Genomic DNA, 16,572 nt, shown 5'->3' on the forward strand with positions numbered 1-16,572 from the left:
GTGTTTCAGTTTTTTCAAATGTGAACATTGTTGGTCAAATAAAATAAATAATTTGAAGCCTTCTTCTTCTTCTGCGGGAGGAGTTTTTCCACAATCCTTACCTCACAAATACCATAAAGTAAAAACATCTGTCATCAAATGACAAAAGTTTCATATGTATTGTAGGTCACGTGATAAAAAGTTAACCAATTTCCACAACAACAAAACTGCTGATGAAGACAGTGTGCTGCAACTGAAAGCTCTGGAAAAGCTTATTAGATGACTTTAGTGTAAGACTTTGTCAAGCTGTCTCCAAGGGTGAAGACTAAACTTTTTCATCATTATTTTCTTTTGTGTGTGGTGTTCTTGCAGATGATTTACAAACAGGTTCTATCTGCAGGTTTAATGTTTGCTGTCAGACTGACCTGACTGCTTGCTGGCCCATAATAATGTCCTGCTGAGTCAGGTTCATCCAGGTACAAAGTGTAGAAGTCGGGTCTAAAATCATTAAAGCCACCGTTAAAAGTGATGATCAGTCATTATATTATGTGAACTCATCAAATTATGTTTTGTTTATGATAATAAAGAACATGTAATACCTTTCTCCCTGAGGTAAACTGAGCCATTCAAACACTGTTGACACCCTCTGCTCAAATTTAATGCTCCTGTAAAAAAAAATGTAATTCATACACAAGTTAATACACCGCAATATTACACCATAAATGTTGCAGACACGAGTTTAACAGTATGTTATGTGATGGCTTCACTCTTACTTATCATAAGACTTGTAGAAGTCTGGGAACGTGCCATTGATTCTTACATCTGAGCCGGGCCAGAAGAAAGTTGCTGCTTTCAGTTTCTGACGCATGGCAGTGATCCAGACCTGAGGGGAGGAGAGAGGAGAGGAGAGGAGATGACAAAGAATGGAAGAGGAGAGGAGACAAAGGAGGAGAGAAGAGGAGATCAGAGTGTCATCTAGGTTCATGATTAATTCACACACACTAAAGCTGTAGCAGACTAAAACCTCATTCATTCATCACACAGCAGACGTGTTTAGTCCATTAGGATGAAAGTGTAATTCCTCACAGACCAGCCAAGACTGATGGAAATCTTACTGCATAGTATTGTGTTGAATCGATACCTATTCGTCAGGTCAAAGTGTTTCATTTATGCAGCAGGATTGTAAGCATGTTTTGGCAGATGCACTTAGTTGTATTAGTTCATTATGAAAGAATGCATTCAGGAGTCATCGTTTATTCATTTTTCCCTCATGGAAAGCCATATATCTGCTGCATGGTGTATTTTCATGGAGAGCAGCCTGTCTCGCAGTTGAGGAATGAGATTTAAGAGGCATCTCATTTAAACCGGAACCACAAAGTGTCTAAACAAGCACAACTCACAGCCCTCACAAGCTGTCATTTAGCACAAGCAGAGTCCATAATTATATGAAGAAGCTCATTGCGGGGAGACGTGATTCTTAGCTATGAAACTCCACGCTGTCAAAAACAAATGCAGACAGCAAATTACAGCATAGTCTGAGCACAATGCTTCATATTTCTTGCACAAGACAAGTGCCTTTTTGGATTCAAGTCAGGTTTTCCACAAAATCAGGGTGTGTTAACTCCCACATATAACAGCACTGCCTGGCTCTGGGATGTGTGAAGGAAATGTTGGGAAAGCATTGCTCAGAGTTGCCCTGCTGTGACTTTGCTAAGCGAAAACACTTCTTAAAGACTAATATTTACTTAACAGTCACATTGCAACTATTGCACACAATATCGTGGTCTCACAGATTCACTTACTGGCTCTCCTTGGTACCATTTTGGGTTGAATTTCTCTCCAGTTTTCAAGCTGAAGAAAGCATTTTGAGTCACGTCATACATCTTGTTGTCCACAATCCCATGAGACTCTGGATAAAGACCCTGCAGATAAAAACACACAGTCAAGGTGAGCTGTTATGATTCTGTGGCAGCAGGGATTTAAGTGATTATCTTGTCTCTCCGGTCTTTCTAACCCGAATATTACTGGTAACCGCAGTAGTTTATTTTAATTGCAGGGTTTGTTTTCAACCAGGAGAGGTGAAAACCGCTTGGTAAGCCCCTTGGTTCTGCTGCTGTTCCTCTTCACAAGCACATGTAAGCTATTAAGCCTCCACAGTAATCTCTATACTACTGTGGAGAGACGCTGACTCTACAATTGCAGGAAATGCCCCCAAAAACAGGAGTTCACAGTTGAAGTGTGTTACACTAATCTGCAGCAGTGTGGAAAGTAAAAAATTGCATTTATTCAAGAAGAATTTTGAGGTATTTACTTTTTAACCTCACTATATTTAGTTGGCAGCTAGAGTAACTCTGACGGGTAAACGTTTACATAAAAACTATAACAAGTTAATGAAATGCAATACTTTGTTAAAGGTTAAACCAGTTGCTTCTAACCTTTCTTTTTTGGCTTGTGACCTCTTACATAAAAGCAGTGTTTACTCAAGAGGCTCTCTAACTTTCAGACATTTACTGTATAAGGTGTTGGTAGAACCACCAAAGAGACAGCTGTCCTCAGAACTTCTCTGTTTTTTTTAAATCAGTGTTCAAGACCCAAGGATGTAAAACTCAGAGGCAAAGATGAGGGAATATTACAAAAATGAATTAAAATTTGTTTTACAGAGCTTTGTTTTTCTTCTTTTCTGCCCCATTAATTATCTCACAATCCCTTAGATTCATTTTGTGATTCTTTGAAGTGGAACGAACACCTAGGCTGACAGCCACCACACTAATTTCCAATGTCTATGAGTATTTCCACCAAAGACACAATTCCTCCCTGCCTAAGGCCAAAAGAGATAAAGTTATCCAATATTTCACAAAAAAGATTCAAGTCCAAAAAATGAATATCAATATGTGCAGATCATTGTTTTTTTCTTCTTTTCTTTCTAAGCATCTCACAACTCCCCAGATTTACCTGGTGACCCCTAGCTTTACGTAGCTTTACATACAGCAGCTTAAATTAGCTACTTTGCAAGACTAGACTTATGGGGTTATGCGGGGGGTTGCCTTTCCTGTTGAGCAACTGTGATGAGGAACCCTCTAAGGTGGCCTTAAAACAGTGTTGCCAAGTTAGCAATTTTTTTCTCGCTATATTTAGTGACTTTTCAGACCGTCTTAGCAATTTAATTTCTTAAAAGTAGCAAGTGACAAATTTAGCAACCTAATCAGACATCAGATAAAAGAGAGAATATATACTGTCATTCATTCCCATGCATGCTGCTCTGAATAATCACAGTCCACGGCCCTTCTACCATCAGCCATCACTTGCAGAGGGAGTTTAGTTGTAGTGAGTTTCTATGGTTACGTTGACGCTCTTGCTCAATGGATTGGAGGAAAGTAGTGTACTACAGTATAAGACATCATAACTCTTACGCTATTTAAATGTTTGGTTGAGGGTTTTTCTATGGAATCTAATTCAGCGACGTTTTAATGCTTCCACTTATGCGCAATGGCATTAGCATTACTCAAATGAGTATGTGACATCATCTGGTGACTTCTGGAGCTAGTGCAAGCTACTTTAATTGGAAAAGAGCTGGAAACACTGCCCTAAAATTTAGAAAACCAGATGCAGTGACATGCAGGCTCCCCTACATATTGTATTTCATGTTTTTTGCCCCTGCCCTTCAGACAGCCTGAGTCCACCACTGATGTAATAAATAATATGTATAAATAAATCACGGAGACATTTTTCTGTAGAACAAGTACTCTTTGATACTTTACTGAAAGTAAATTTTACTTAAAGCACTTCTGTTCTAAATATGGGACTTTTAGGAGCTTTTCCTTCACCACTGACAAAACAATTCAGTCAAAACAAGTTGTCCTATAAATCCACCCCCGTCTCTGTGAACTAACCAGAAAACACTTACAGTCACAATGCTGTAATGGTTGGGAAAGGTCTTTGTGGGATAAACAGGCCTCATGTATGGAGTTGTTGTTCCACTGTTACCTGCAACACAATGATGTTCATTCAGAGGATGTACTGTAAAACCATGAACAGCTGTGGAGTCAACACTGTTGGTGACTTACGTAACATGTTGATGATAGGAAGGTGGCTGCTGTGATCTTTCAGATACTCCGCCCTGAACCCATCCAAGGACACCAGGATGAGAGGAGACCTGGAGAAACTGGGTGGGAAGACGGAGAGGAAGAGTGATGCTTTAAGTGGACACTGAGACGGGTTTGTCGAAGGGAAAAGGAATAATTACTCAGCAGGGGACGTCTTTGGCACCAGTAGTGAGGCACTAAATGTTGTACAGTACAGTAGGTCTGTGTAGAGAGAGTACAAAGCAGCTCTTTGACTGAGCGGGCAAGAGGAGAAAAAAAAATCACAGACCACACAAACACATAGCGGAGGAGATCAGGAAGAGAAATTTGACTGATGATAAATCAAAGACTTAGAGGCCCTGTTAGGCCCTGCTGATATGTTTGTTGCCCACAGTAAAGCACGGTGTTTTTTAGTGAGAGTTCTACATTAATTTAATAATCTGCAAGATCAACAGGTCAGTACTTCATAACTTTTGATTACTTTTACAGTTATCAAAATATTACAGCAACTGTACAAAGGGCTGTGTATTGAAACTTAGTACGTATATATTGACCAAATGCATGGAATAGTGTCAAGTAGGGTGGGAAATTATTATCAGCTGCACCCTGTTACAATTAATTTCAGTCTATTCAACTCACTTCAGTCATTTTTATTGCAGCAAAATTCATCAAGTGGACTGAAAAAGCAATTGATTTTATTATTTTAGTAGGCTGAATAAATTAAATTATTCAACAACTGCAGATGGCTAGTTAGCTTTCCAGCTTGCCATTTCCACCATGCTGCTATGTTATACTGTTCACAGAGAATGAGGACCAATGTTACAATAATACAGGACTGTCAGCGTCTGTCAGCGTGTCCACCACATCCATGCAGATTTATTTTGAAAGAACAACAGCCAATTAGGAAACAGCAATATCACATTATCAGGCTCTCTGACCAATGGTGCAACTTTATCACTCAGTCACTCACTCACTTATAGACACACATTATAGGGCTGGCCTCACGTGCTGAGGTCCTGCCAACAATACAAACACACCCAGGACATAGAGTGACTTTGGTATAAAAAATACAGACAACATTCATTTGTTTAAAGATGTTTTAAATCCCAAAAATAGCTTCACTTGGAGCCACGGGTTTTTCCTTTTCCGTCGTCTAATGATTCTGTCTGGGGTTCCTCCCTCACCAAAGCAGAAACACTCACACATGTGACCACACACTCACCAACACATGCCTGATTACTCAGAGTCATTAGCTTAGTTTCCATAGACACTACTGTGTTTTTCCACAAAATCAACACTGTCATAAAAAACAAGAATCATGTGTTTGTTTTTAAACACTTTATAATGACAGTGACAGAGAAGCTTTTATTTTTTCTTGGTGGTCACAGTTTCATTTCCACTAAAAACTGTCTACTGGGAACAATGGATTTAACTCAGTAAAACTGTGGGAGTTACAGCTGAAAAGCTTCATTCTCGGCACTAAAACATGCAGACAGATATCACACAGAGGGGGGGAGGGGCTGGTGTAACCCCAACTAGGCCAGCTGAGATTTCAGGCATAATTTTCCATTAAAACCACATCAGTTCTCACATCATAAAAGCAGAACTAGAGTATCATATTACCCAGGTGGACAGTGTGACTGTTGAACTTCCTGTTGTACTTGCTGTAACCAGAGCTCTCCTCCTGTAGGAAAAGAGGAATATTGTCAGTCAAAGAAAAGTATGTTTCCAGTTGCTTACAGTATATTTTTTTGACCTAATGTAAGTGTGCAGACACAATACTGATGCTGAGAAACACAAGATGACTTAAAAAAACAAATAAATCAGAGAGCTGGATGATACGATGTGATGGAACTATACCAAGAAACCTTTAAAACCACTGAAAACTGGTTCTAATTCTTTAATGTATCTTTCAAACATTAAATATTCAAGACTAAATGAGCAACAATGAATTGTAAAGGATATCATTTATGTCCATGTATGATAACATCTTTCTGTGCGTTACAACCTGGGACTATGGTTAACCCGTGTCTCCCTGCTTTTTATACTTGGCATGTCAGCTATCAGTCAGGGGGTCATTTTATGGGATGAATCTCAGAGTCTTGCCCATTTCATTATGATTAGACGGGCCCAAAACTTTCAAAACCAAGCAGAAAAATAGAAGCTAATTTCAGCTTTTTTTTCAGTATTGTTTTTGTTGGAAGAATCCTCTGTGTAAATACCATATGCCAAGACAAATACCAGATATTATCTGTGCTGTGCAAAGAGTTTGATACTGAAAAAGGAACTTAATCTGTTTCACAGCCTGTGTGGGCGTGGTATGACCCATACAAATACATGACATCATATTTTTCCAACTGAGCATGGGTCAGATAAGAGGCAATGGCCCCCTAGGCCCAAACACATCTCTCCTTCATAGGAGCAAGACAAAGACTTTGTAATGGTTTTGCATCTGTTTGTGGTCTTTTTGTGTCTCTTCCAGGTCAGTACGTGTTAATTTGAGAGAGGTGAAAGCCATGGCCACTGACACTTTGGATCTCTGAGCCTGTGCCTGGTACAGTAATGTTCAGTAATTCAGCCGTCCAGCTGAGCCCTGCTCACGTAAAACCAGTGAGAAAAGCAAAGACAAAAACAGAGATACAGACATTTCTTATGTAAAACATCCAATACTGTTTAAACTTTAGCAGAAGATCTTGTCTACATGTCATAGTAAGATATGGTCTGAGAAATATGTTTTCTGGGGTTTTTAAATATTTAAATTAAATAGGATTATTAAGTCATTTCAGTGGCATACAGGAGGAAGTGAAAGTGCAGAAATGCCATACTGTCATCCACAGATTCATGAGATGACAGAAGAAGGCTGAGGGTTTCCTTTGCCTCTTGGCCTGTGAACTCTTTGCACTATTTTTCAGAGCAAAGAGAGAGAGCACAACTCTGTAAACCACATGAACATGTTGCATAAAAGCATAAATGAATAACAGCACAGACAGACTCCATGAACAAAGACAAAATACGTCATATTTTTGAAACAGATTCTGTGCCGGACAGGATGTGTTCTCAAACAATCGAAACCATCTGGACTTTGTTCTCATGGAAATAAAAGAAAACAATAGAAAACACAGCTTTACTTAAAGAGGGGTGATCATTTAACTTGTGACCACATCATCACCACTGAGACCATTCATGAACATGCAATTTTACAAAGTAAAAGTTCCTCCCTTGCTGACACTTTCTTTGCACTTTTTAATTGATCTATTTTATTGGCGATCATTTAACTAAAACACCGATACAGATAATCAACAAAATGCCAAATGTCGCCCCAATAATCTGCCAGTCCGAAATTCTGTCGACCCTTAGTATTTCACTTATTTTGTAACGGTGTATGAATATTACACATACTGCCATGATAACAGTATGCATAATATGATCTTAATTCAGCTACAGAAGAAACTTCATTAGTTTGTTATTTCATATCAGCATATTGGATATTGGCAAAAAATCCAATATTGCATGTCATTAATTCACTTGAAGTCCTGTTTCTGACTATCTAACAAAGGTAAATCTAATATTTAGTCTGCTTTTAGAAGAATATAGATGAGGTCTAAATTAGTCATTAACCTTTTCACTCCTTTCTCCTTCATATCTGAGGAGGTAGGTGTGAGAGGTGTGGGTGAAGTTCAACAGATGTCAGCTCTGTGTGACAATGCACTAAAAACACAAAATGAGGGATGTTAGCAGAGAACCAGGCTCAGTTTTTGGATAAGAAAATTAGAGAGAGGGGGTCACATAAATAAATGTCCAGGAAGAAACGAGTGTGTCTCATTTTGGTGTTGCAATGACATGTGATTTCAAGCACTCTAACATAAACCTAACAAGCATACAATATATACTCTAGTGTTCTCTCCCAAGCAGCTCCCCCAGCATTTGAAAACAAACTTGTCTTGCATGAGGACATTCCCACAGACAAGGTGTCTCAAAAGCAGGAAGTGTTTTTCCACCTCTTTCACCTTTCAAGCAACTGCCTTCCCAATAACATTTGTCAAGCCTGTTGCTGACTGGACACATGACAGAGGGAGGGTTAGCATGACGGTGAGAAAGCCCCTCTTCACTGCCTCTCGAGGCCAGCAGTGTGGTTTGGACCGAACACGGGGATGCTATGTCTCAGGAGACAAGTTGCTGTGGTCTGTAATCCACAGGAAAACCCGCTTTCAGAATTTCATACTACATACTGTCAGCCTCTAGGAAGAAGTAGAGTCCTGAGGTTATTTTTATTTCTTTTTATCTTCTTCCAAAGGCCTTACCAAGAAAGCAGCATTTTGAAAGAAGTTCCAACAAAGCTCCATAGATGCAAAAAAAAGCCAAAAAAAGAGTCTGGGTGAGTGCAAAGTCAAGATTTATTCTTCCCATATGGCTTTCATGTTAGCTGGGTGGGAAATATAAGTTAAAGGGAAATGCCACAGGAGAGAGAGCACCCCGCCCAGGGCTGGGGACAGTTGCCCACAGTCACCACCACTGCCTCCGAAATGGAAGAGGGGTGTTTTGGCACAGCGGTTTGCAACAAAGAGCATACTGACGCTGCTGCCCACGTCTAACCAGAGGGAATCTATAACTGCAGAAAACATGCCAACCTCGGGTGAGCATTCCTGTCTCACTTGAATGTGCATTTACAACGTGTTTTGTAACATGGGGGCAAAAAAAAGAAGTTTTGACACCACCACCCAGACAGAAACATATCCTGTGATATAAATCACATGCAGTCCCAAGAGGGAACATTCGCCTCTGTTTTGCTCTTCACCAGCTGGCTGGTTGGTAACCTGACCCTCCTTCACTGCTGGTTTAAATACTTCCTGTTTAGAGTTTTTTAAGGGAGCTACAGTTAGCAGGTTCTACATTAAGTACACTTTCTGGTAGCACAAACAGCAAATTTGTAGCCTCACAGTGGGAGGATGCAGTTGTTCCTCTGCCGTCTAACAACTTGTAGTATGTGTTTTCACCAGCCTTAACTGAATAACTGCTCCAAAATGTAACCTGAGATGGTTATTTCTGTCCATCTCTCTTTTTGCAACCAAAGTATCCCCATACACTCTCTGTGTTGCAGAGTGAAGACTATGGCTCACAAAGAGCTCAGCCAAAAGATATAATAATGGTATCTTTAATATTCACAGACGAATGAAAGCAAGAGATCAACGTTGTTACATTTGAGAATGAAATCTAAAATTAGAAGGAAAGAATTGGCATTGCAATATATAGTGCAGTTTCCCATTTCCCAGAGCAGCACTGCACAGATTTTCTGAATTAAAGTACATATTTGTATATTTTTATTTGAATAAGGTGGTTACTAACACCTGTCAGTCACTGGAATACCGTGAAATGTATCAAAACAGTGACATTTTTGGATCACTGTTGTTCACATTCATGTTACATTCATGAGCGTCCTTGTGTGTGCGCATGAGATACAAAACATTGCTCTATTGTGATTCTAGTGGTCAAAAACACCACTGGTTACATTTAAATTGCAGCCTAACTATATTGTAACTAAATCATGTCACCCACTGAAAATCCTTCCTGCTGCTGTAGACTGTGCTGTTGGATAAGTATGGAAACACCATTAGAAACATGCTTTAGCTGTAACATGAAGACAATAAAAAGGTTATCAGTGCCTACCTTTCCCATTATTGCTCTGTGTTAGGGAAAATACCACAGCGAGGACGACCACCAGTACAAGCAGCAGCAGAACCTAAAGACAGAGAACAAATGTCAGGATGTTTGTTAAAGTTACTGAAGATAACTATTCATGAATCACATGCAGCTGTCAAAAACTTGACCAAAAATGTTTGGTTGAACTCCTACCTCTGATAAGAAGTTTAAAGTAACAACAGTTAAGACTCCACAAAGTCAAACACTCTGTGTGTGCATTCTTGTTACAAATAATTCATGAGGTTACAATTGTGTTTTTTTGTGAAATAATTCTAAAACTATTGGATGGATTGCCATGAAAGTTGATTCAGACATACATGTTTCCCTCAGGAGGATTTTTAATAGGTTCTGTGATCCCCTGACTTTTTGTGTAGCATCAGAAATTTGATTTGTCCAATACTTTAGTTTATGACTAAATACCTAAAATGAATTATATAATTTACATAATAATCAGCTGAACTTTGTGCTTCAGGGCTGATTAGCAAATGTAAACAAGCTAAACAAAGATAGTGAGAATGGTAATCATTACCTAGGTCTATTAAACGAAGGCTGGGACATGGTGTCATATCATGTCTTTTAATCGGGGTACAACATGTGCACAGTAAATCCTGGTGTACGCATGCCGAAAGGCCCTATAGCTCACACACTATAATGAGATATGGGGATTGATTCGTTTCAGTGAGGTGTCCATATTGTCTGTGGGCCAGAATATATCTTATTTAAAAAATAAAGATGTCAGTAATAATTATAATTCAGCAATCATTCTGAAGATCTTTAATGAAGAAAAACATTACCAAATGCTTTCTATGTGAAAACATTCTTGTGTACGATCGCCATCCATTCAAGCGTACCCAAAATGTTCTTGTCAGCCCACACACACCCAAAAAAAACATGAGCGAACACACTGCAGTGCCAGTAACACCGTGCATGTGTAACTGCCCTTAGCACCCATGAGGTCAAAAGAGTGTGATCCAGCCTTTATTAAATAGCATTATCCTCTTAACATCAGCATGTTGCCATTGTGAGCATTTTGTCATGCTGACGCTAACTTACAGCAGCACTGCGGCTCCCAGCCTCAAAGAAAATAGATGTATTCTTTTATATTTGTTTTTATTTATTTATTTTTAATTTTGTTCAATCATCCATTCTTTAATTCATTTAATATTTTTTGTTGTTTTTTTGTGATCCTTAATCAATCCTTACTTTCGATGGAATAAGAGTTTAGCAGCGCTGAGTGGAGGTAGGCCTGTTATTTTTTCTTTAAGGCTGCCCAGTGTGATCTTATCATTCCCAGTTTCAGCCATACACCATCTCCAACTGTCCAAATGTTGGTCTTGGTTGTCTATAATTGAAAAGTCAAAGGACAAGCTGCTTCTTTATCAGTTGCTCAGCTCATATTTGCCCAGAAATTTCTGCTCACTTGGGGTTTTAAATTAAAGGGGTGTTTCAAAGGGAGCGTTTCAAAGAATTCTGAATTAGTTTATTTACTGAGGTGGGCGTTAAGCAATCATTGCCACCTGTTTTGAAGCCCTGTAACACCCACATCGGGCCTGCAGCAGTTATTGCAGTGGGTGTTTAAGTAGTGAAGTTGAAAAAAGTGCCCAGCCTGTTTGAAACATCTCTCTTGTCCTTTAAGTTAACTGTTTTCAAACTGTTTAGCATGCGGCACCTTAAATAACCATCTTCCCTTTAACCATCTTGTGACCCCTCAGATCTATCTTGGTGCCAGTTGCAGGAGCCTGATCAGAGGGCTATGAGCTACTGCTGGAAGCAGAACTGTAAATGCTTCCTCGTCATATGGTGATGACATCCTCCTCCTTTCTTTCTCCGAAAAAACAAAAAATTATCTCGTTCAGCAAAAAATATTCCATGACATCTTTTCTGTGTCGTAACCTTTTTCTGAGGCAACTGTTTTTGGAGCCAAGGTGGAACGATCAAAGTCAGTACTCAGCTTAATTTGGTCATGTTCAAAATCACAGGCCAAGCCAGAAACCTTGGTGTAGTCATGGACTCAGACCTGAATTTCAAGAGATGCTTTAAGACAATTACACAGTCAGCCTACTATCACCTTAAGAACATAAGCAGCCTGTCTCTGCAGGCTCTGGAAAAATCTGTCCACGCATTTTCTCTTTCATAAAACTTGACTATTGTTAATGTTAACTACTGACTGCTGTTGAAAATCAGATATCTGCAGCATTCAGTGTTGCTGCTCGAGTCCTCACTATGACCAACAAAGTGGATCACATCGCTCCAGTTCTGAGGTCTTTCCACTGGCTTCCTGTCCATCAGAGAATCAATTTCAAAATACTATTCTAGGTTTATAAAGCACTGAATGGTTTAAGGCCCAAATACATTTCTGACCCTCTGCTACACTATGAACTATCGAGACCTCTAAGGTCATCTAGGACAGGTCTGTTTTATGTCCCCAGAGTAAAGACTAAACATGGGGAAGCAGCATTTAGTTGCACCACATTCCTGGAACAAACTCCCCCAAACTGCTGGCCTGCTGCAACCCTGACTTATTTTTAATAAAGGCTAAATAAGGCTTGTTTACCACTGCCTATTAATTTCTTACACTGCACAGTTACCTTTATTTCATAACTGCCTTGGTATGCTTTAGCTTGCTTTTATATTCTATTCACTAGCTTTTCATTGTGTTTAGATGTCCTCTTATAATGTGTTTCTGGTGCACTTTGTCTTAATGCTTTTAATGTTTTCATGTAAAGCACTGTGAGTAACCTTGTTGCCAAAATGTGCTACATAAATAAACTCATCTTGCCCTGCTTCAAGAATCCCACTTCTTCACATCAGTCATAAAAATTGTTATCTTATCTCACTGTATCTAAACAATGTAGAGGAGTTTATTTATAGTAGTGAAGCTTATTTATATTTTCTTTCTTTATCTTATCTGTAGTAGTGGCATATTTCCTTTCACCTAATGTGTGGAATATAAATCCCCATTGTTTCCAATGCAGACAAACATATCTCTGTTCTGTTTTCAAAAGTGAAGATAGATATAACACATAAATCAACAGAAGCTCACTTGTAGGAGGATGTTTATAACATGTTGACATACACAGGGAACAAATTAGGCTGTGGCTGATATTCTACTGGTTTTTACGACAAACACAACCCTCTGACTCAAAACTAGATTATAAATTTTCATGCCGTACTCATTCATGCCCTTTAATTTAATCACAATAAAAGCTGTAGTAGTGCGCAGTAAGTCTTAAAAGCAGGATTGTGCGAATCATCAACCCACAAGTAATCCATTTAGTGTGATTCACATACGCGAGAATTCCTAGACGGGTATGAAAATATGTTGCTGTGTGTGTGTGGTGTCTGGGTATGTGCACTTATTTTCTCCAGCTATAGGTGAAGAATGAGAGAGACCTGAATAGTGCAAGCTCCTTGGGAAAGACGTGGTCTTTGTGGGTTGTGAAAGTAAACAGTCTGTCTGGTGGAATCCTACTTGTGGGACACTGAAACCCAGTACTACCTTCAGTTTTGTCTCTATTGTCTACACAGCAAAGACCTGATTAAACTGTTAGGAGTCAAAACACAACTGTGACAACACAAAAAAGTCCACATCAAGACACGAAAAGTCTTCTAAGACTCGAAAAGACAGAACTAGTAACCCTGTAGTTAGAGTAAAATAGCCCTGCTTTATGGCTTCATTGCCAAGATGTTGCAATCATCCTTTTGCAGAACCTTAAATATCACTGCAGTGTAAAAGTAGCAAAATCACAATTACTAACAGCTGGCTGGTGGCTGATGTATGGTAGGACAGACAGCATATATTATCGTCTAGACTCTGCCACTTCTGGATAAAATCAGTATAAATCAGACAGCAGATTAGAAGTACCTTTGGTTTTGGCTGAAGTTTGCCAGTAAACAGTTTGAAAGGTGTTTACTGTCAGATGATTTCTGACTGTTCAGTTCAGAATTCAGTGATGAGGTAGACTGGTGGGTACACAGCTACATACAGCACAGTATTTCACTTAAAATGTGCAATTTGGTCTAATATATCAATAAATGTCTTTCTTTGCATTCTCTGCATTATACTCATACTTTTCTGATATAGTCCAAACCAAAGCTACATTAACGCAGTATCTAATGCATTTAATCACATTTTTCTTTTTAATTATGGTTTTAGTCTTCATGTAAAGGCTCAAATGCATTCCAGATTTAGTTTCTCTGCAGCGTATGTGCGGTTTGCCTAAATGTCTTGAGGACACAAACAGGGCTGTTGTAGTTTATTATGCTCGTCTTTTGTGACAAGAATAAAATTCTGCAGAAGACAAACAAAATAGTCATTCTAATGTCCATGCAGAGTCTGACCCAGGTAAAAAGTCTGAAAGAGGCAGAAGGTGAAAGGCAGTTGGTTTGTTGTTTGGTTTTAAAGTAGCACAGATTAATGACTCAGCTAATACAGTGTTTGCTTTTAAAATCCTACTAACTACAAGACAAACACAATAGTTCAGTGAAAGGGGACACGCCTACTGTATGAATAAACCTAAAACTGCAATGTTTAACTGATTGTCTCATCAACGTATTATTATAATTGATTAATTGTTTGTTATTTTTCAAGCATAAAGGGCACATATTTGATGAATTAAATGCGAGAATTTGTTGCTTTTCTTGGTATTACACTAAAATAAACTAGATATTTCGGTTTCTGATTGTTTACTGCACAAATCAAGTTATTTAAAGAAAGAAAGAAACATCTTGTGCTCTAGGAACATTATGATTGCCATTTTTCATTTTTTGACATTTTGCAGACCAACCAATTAGAGGATCAGTTTATTAATCTTGAAAATAATCAATACATTAGTTGATAGCGAAAATAATAGTAAGTTGCAGCTCTGAAAACTAACTTCTGGTGACCATCTTTAATAAAAACAAACAAACAGCATAACACCTCTCAGTCCACTGCCTGTGTCCCTCCCTTGCAACACCCCAAACATCCAGAATTCATCTGAAATAGTTAACTATTCTGTGCCCTTTCTACCTTTTCGACTGCCCCAAACTTTCAGCTGAAACTTGACTCTTTTGGATCACAATCGGCGCTGTGGTCTTAAAGGTCCCTTCCTGCTTTACACAAATAACAGTGGATCATCTTCACCTGCAGAGACACTTCTGGCCTCTGTCTTTTTGCACTGGAGTGAAAACATTTGGTTCGCACATTCACACTGGCATCACTGACAGTCTGGGCTGTTTGACAGCATGGGATTAATTACACCGGGAGTAAACAGTGTAGAAACGTAGACTGGAGGCTGTGTGTTTTTGCATCCTGTGATTAATGCCTTTGCCTCATAATAAAATCATATAGTCACTCAGCCTGCAACTAACAATTATTTTCATTATGAAGAAATCTGCCAATTACATTAACATTTTATTGAATTAGCAATAATTTAGTTATTAAATGTCAAAAAACTGTGGAAAAGTCTTGTATTGCTTGAAGAAAGGTCCAAACTCCACATACATGCAGTTTACAATAATATTTAAAAAAAGAAAAGCAGCAAATCCTCAAATTTTAGCGACTGGAACCAGAGAATGTTTGACACTTTTCACTCTTTCAGCTTTGAAAAATGACTGAAGCAGTTAATTCATTATCTAAAAAGCTTTTTTCCTGACTCTAATTGTCACTATAAACTCTGAATCTAACCGAGTTTACGGACACATGTTATGGCACTACAGTAACACAATAAAACCTTTTAAAAGTGTATTTAAGTGACTATACAAAGTCTATTAAGCACCATATACACACTATAATGTATTTTACAGTTGGTTTTGACGAAATGTTTTAAAAGGTGCAGCAAAACCAAATTTGTTTCAGTAATAATCATAAAAAGCACTTTAAAAAACAGTTGTGATATTTTACCATAGGAATGTGGGCTTTCAAACACTTCTTGTAGTGTAGAGGTAGGTAAGAGCTCAGACGTGGAGGTGTGCAGCTATTAGTTGTATTAAACATACCGCAGTGATGATTTTATAGTGGTTTTTCCTCTTCTTTCCTCGCTCAGTGTTTCTCCTTTGACTTTCCACTTCTGGTGTCCCAAACAAAGACGCAGCCTGTTCAGCCGAGCGGTCCTCGCCTTTGGTTACGTCCATGCTGCTGAACGCTGCAAACTCCTGGCAGTATTTTCCAGGAGGGACTGAGTGGCAGGCTGAGCTTCACCCTGGCTGAGGAGCATATACTGTTGTGTGGGATATGACCCTCTGCTCAAGTGTAGCACCGCCTCGTTTCTTGACGTGTCCAAGTCAACAAAGCAGCCGCAGCAGTGTGTGATTGATCTGAGAGAGTCGGAGGCTGATTAACGAAAAGCAGAGCCGACCTCAACACTCTGCTATTTTGGCTCAAGTGTCATTTTCCACTGAAGTCTATTCACCAATAAATCTGATGCTGGGCCTCTTTAGAAAATAGTTTAAATCTAACAATTAAAAAATATATACAGTTTCAGCGTATATGTATGCTTACACGTGCCTCCAAAATCTCATTCACATTGCATTTCTGGGCTGCGATTGAAGAGCAAACAGCTGATAAAGAGCTTGAATAAAAACTTACTGTTCAGTGACTGAGTGGTGCCGCCATCCTGTGGTCAGACTAAAGAGGTGCGCTGTATTCCTGATCATTTCCATGGAGGTCGGTTTAGTTTGAGGAGGTTTTCATAGAGAGCTTTCGACCATAAAATCAAACAAACTTCTCCTATAAGTCTATTTTGGCGTCTGGGAAAATAAAGTCCCATTAAAAACCCGTCTTGCTAACGTTACAGCCAGCAGTTGGTTAGCTTACACAGCTAACGTTAGCCTG

At 38.9% G+C, this 16,572-nt stretch overlaps 1 protein-coding gene across 1 annotated transcript in view; it reads right to left on the reverse strand.

Annotated features, from left to right (window-relative positions):
* Positions 1-16,047, reverse strand: part of enpp1 (ectonucleotide pyrophosphatase/phosphodiesterase 1) — a 35,667-nt gene extending 19,620 nt beyond the window's left edge. Inside the window, exons 1-9 of the mRNA XM_042502944.2 lie at positions 15,738-16,047; positions 9,726-9,798; positions 5,685-5,745; positions 4,044-4,141; positions 3,884-3,963; positions 1,782-1,901; positions 753-862; positions 579-644; positions 405-477 (exon numbers count right to left, since the gene is read on the reverse strand). Coding sequence (XP_042358878.2) covers positions 405-477; positions 579-644; positions 753-862; positions 1,782-1,901; positions 3,884-3,963; positions 4,044-4,141; positions 5,685-5,745; positions 9,726-9,798; positions 15,738-15,872 — 816 coding nt within the window. The 5' untranslated portion in view covers positions 15,873-16,047. The remainder of the gene's footprint in view (positions 1-404; positions 478-578; positions 645-752; positions 863-1,781; positions 1,902-3,883; positions 3,964-4,043; positions 4,142-5,684; positions 5,746-9,725; positions 9,799-15,737) is intronic.
* Positions 16,048-16,572: the final 525 nt, after the last annotated feature.

Source organism: Plectropomus leopardus, chromosome 16 (assembly GCF_026936395.1).
Source record: "Plectropomus leopardus strain MGB_pleo_1.0 chromosome 16, ASM2693639v1, whole genome shotgun sequence".
Taxonomy (NCBI): domain Eukaryota; kingdom Metazoa; phylum Chordata; class Actinopteri; order Perciformes; family Serranidae; genus Plectropomus; species Plectropomus leopardus.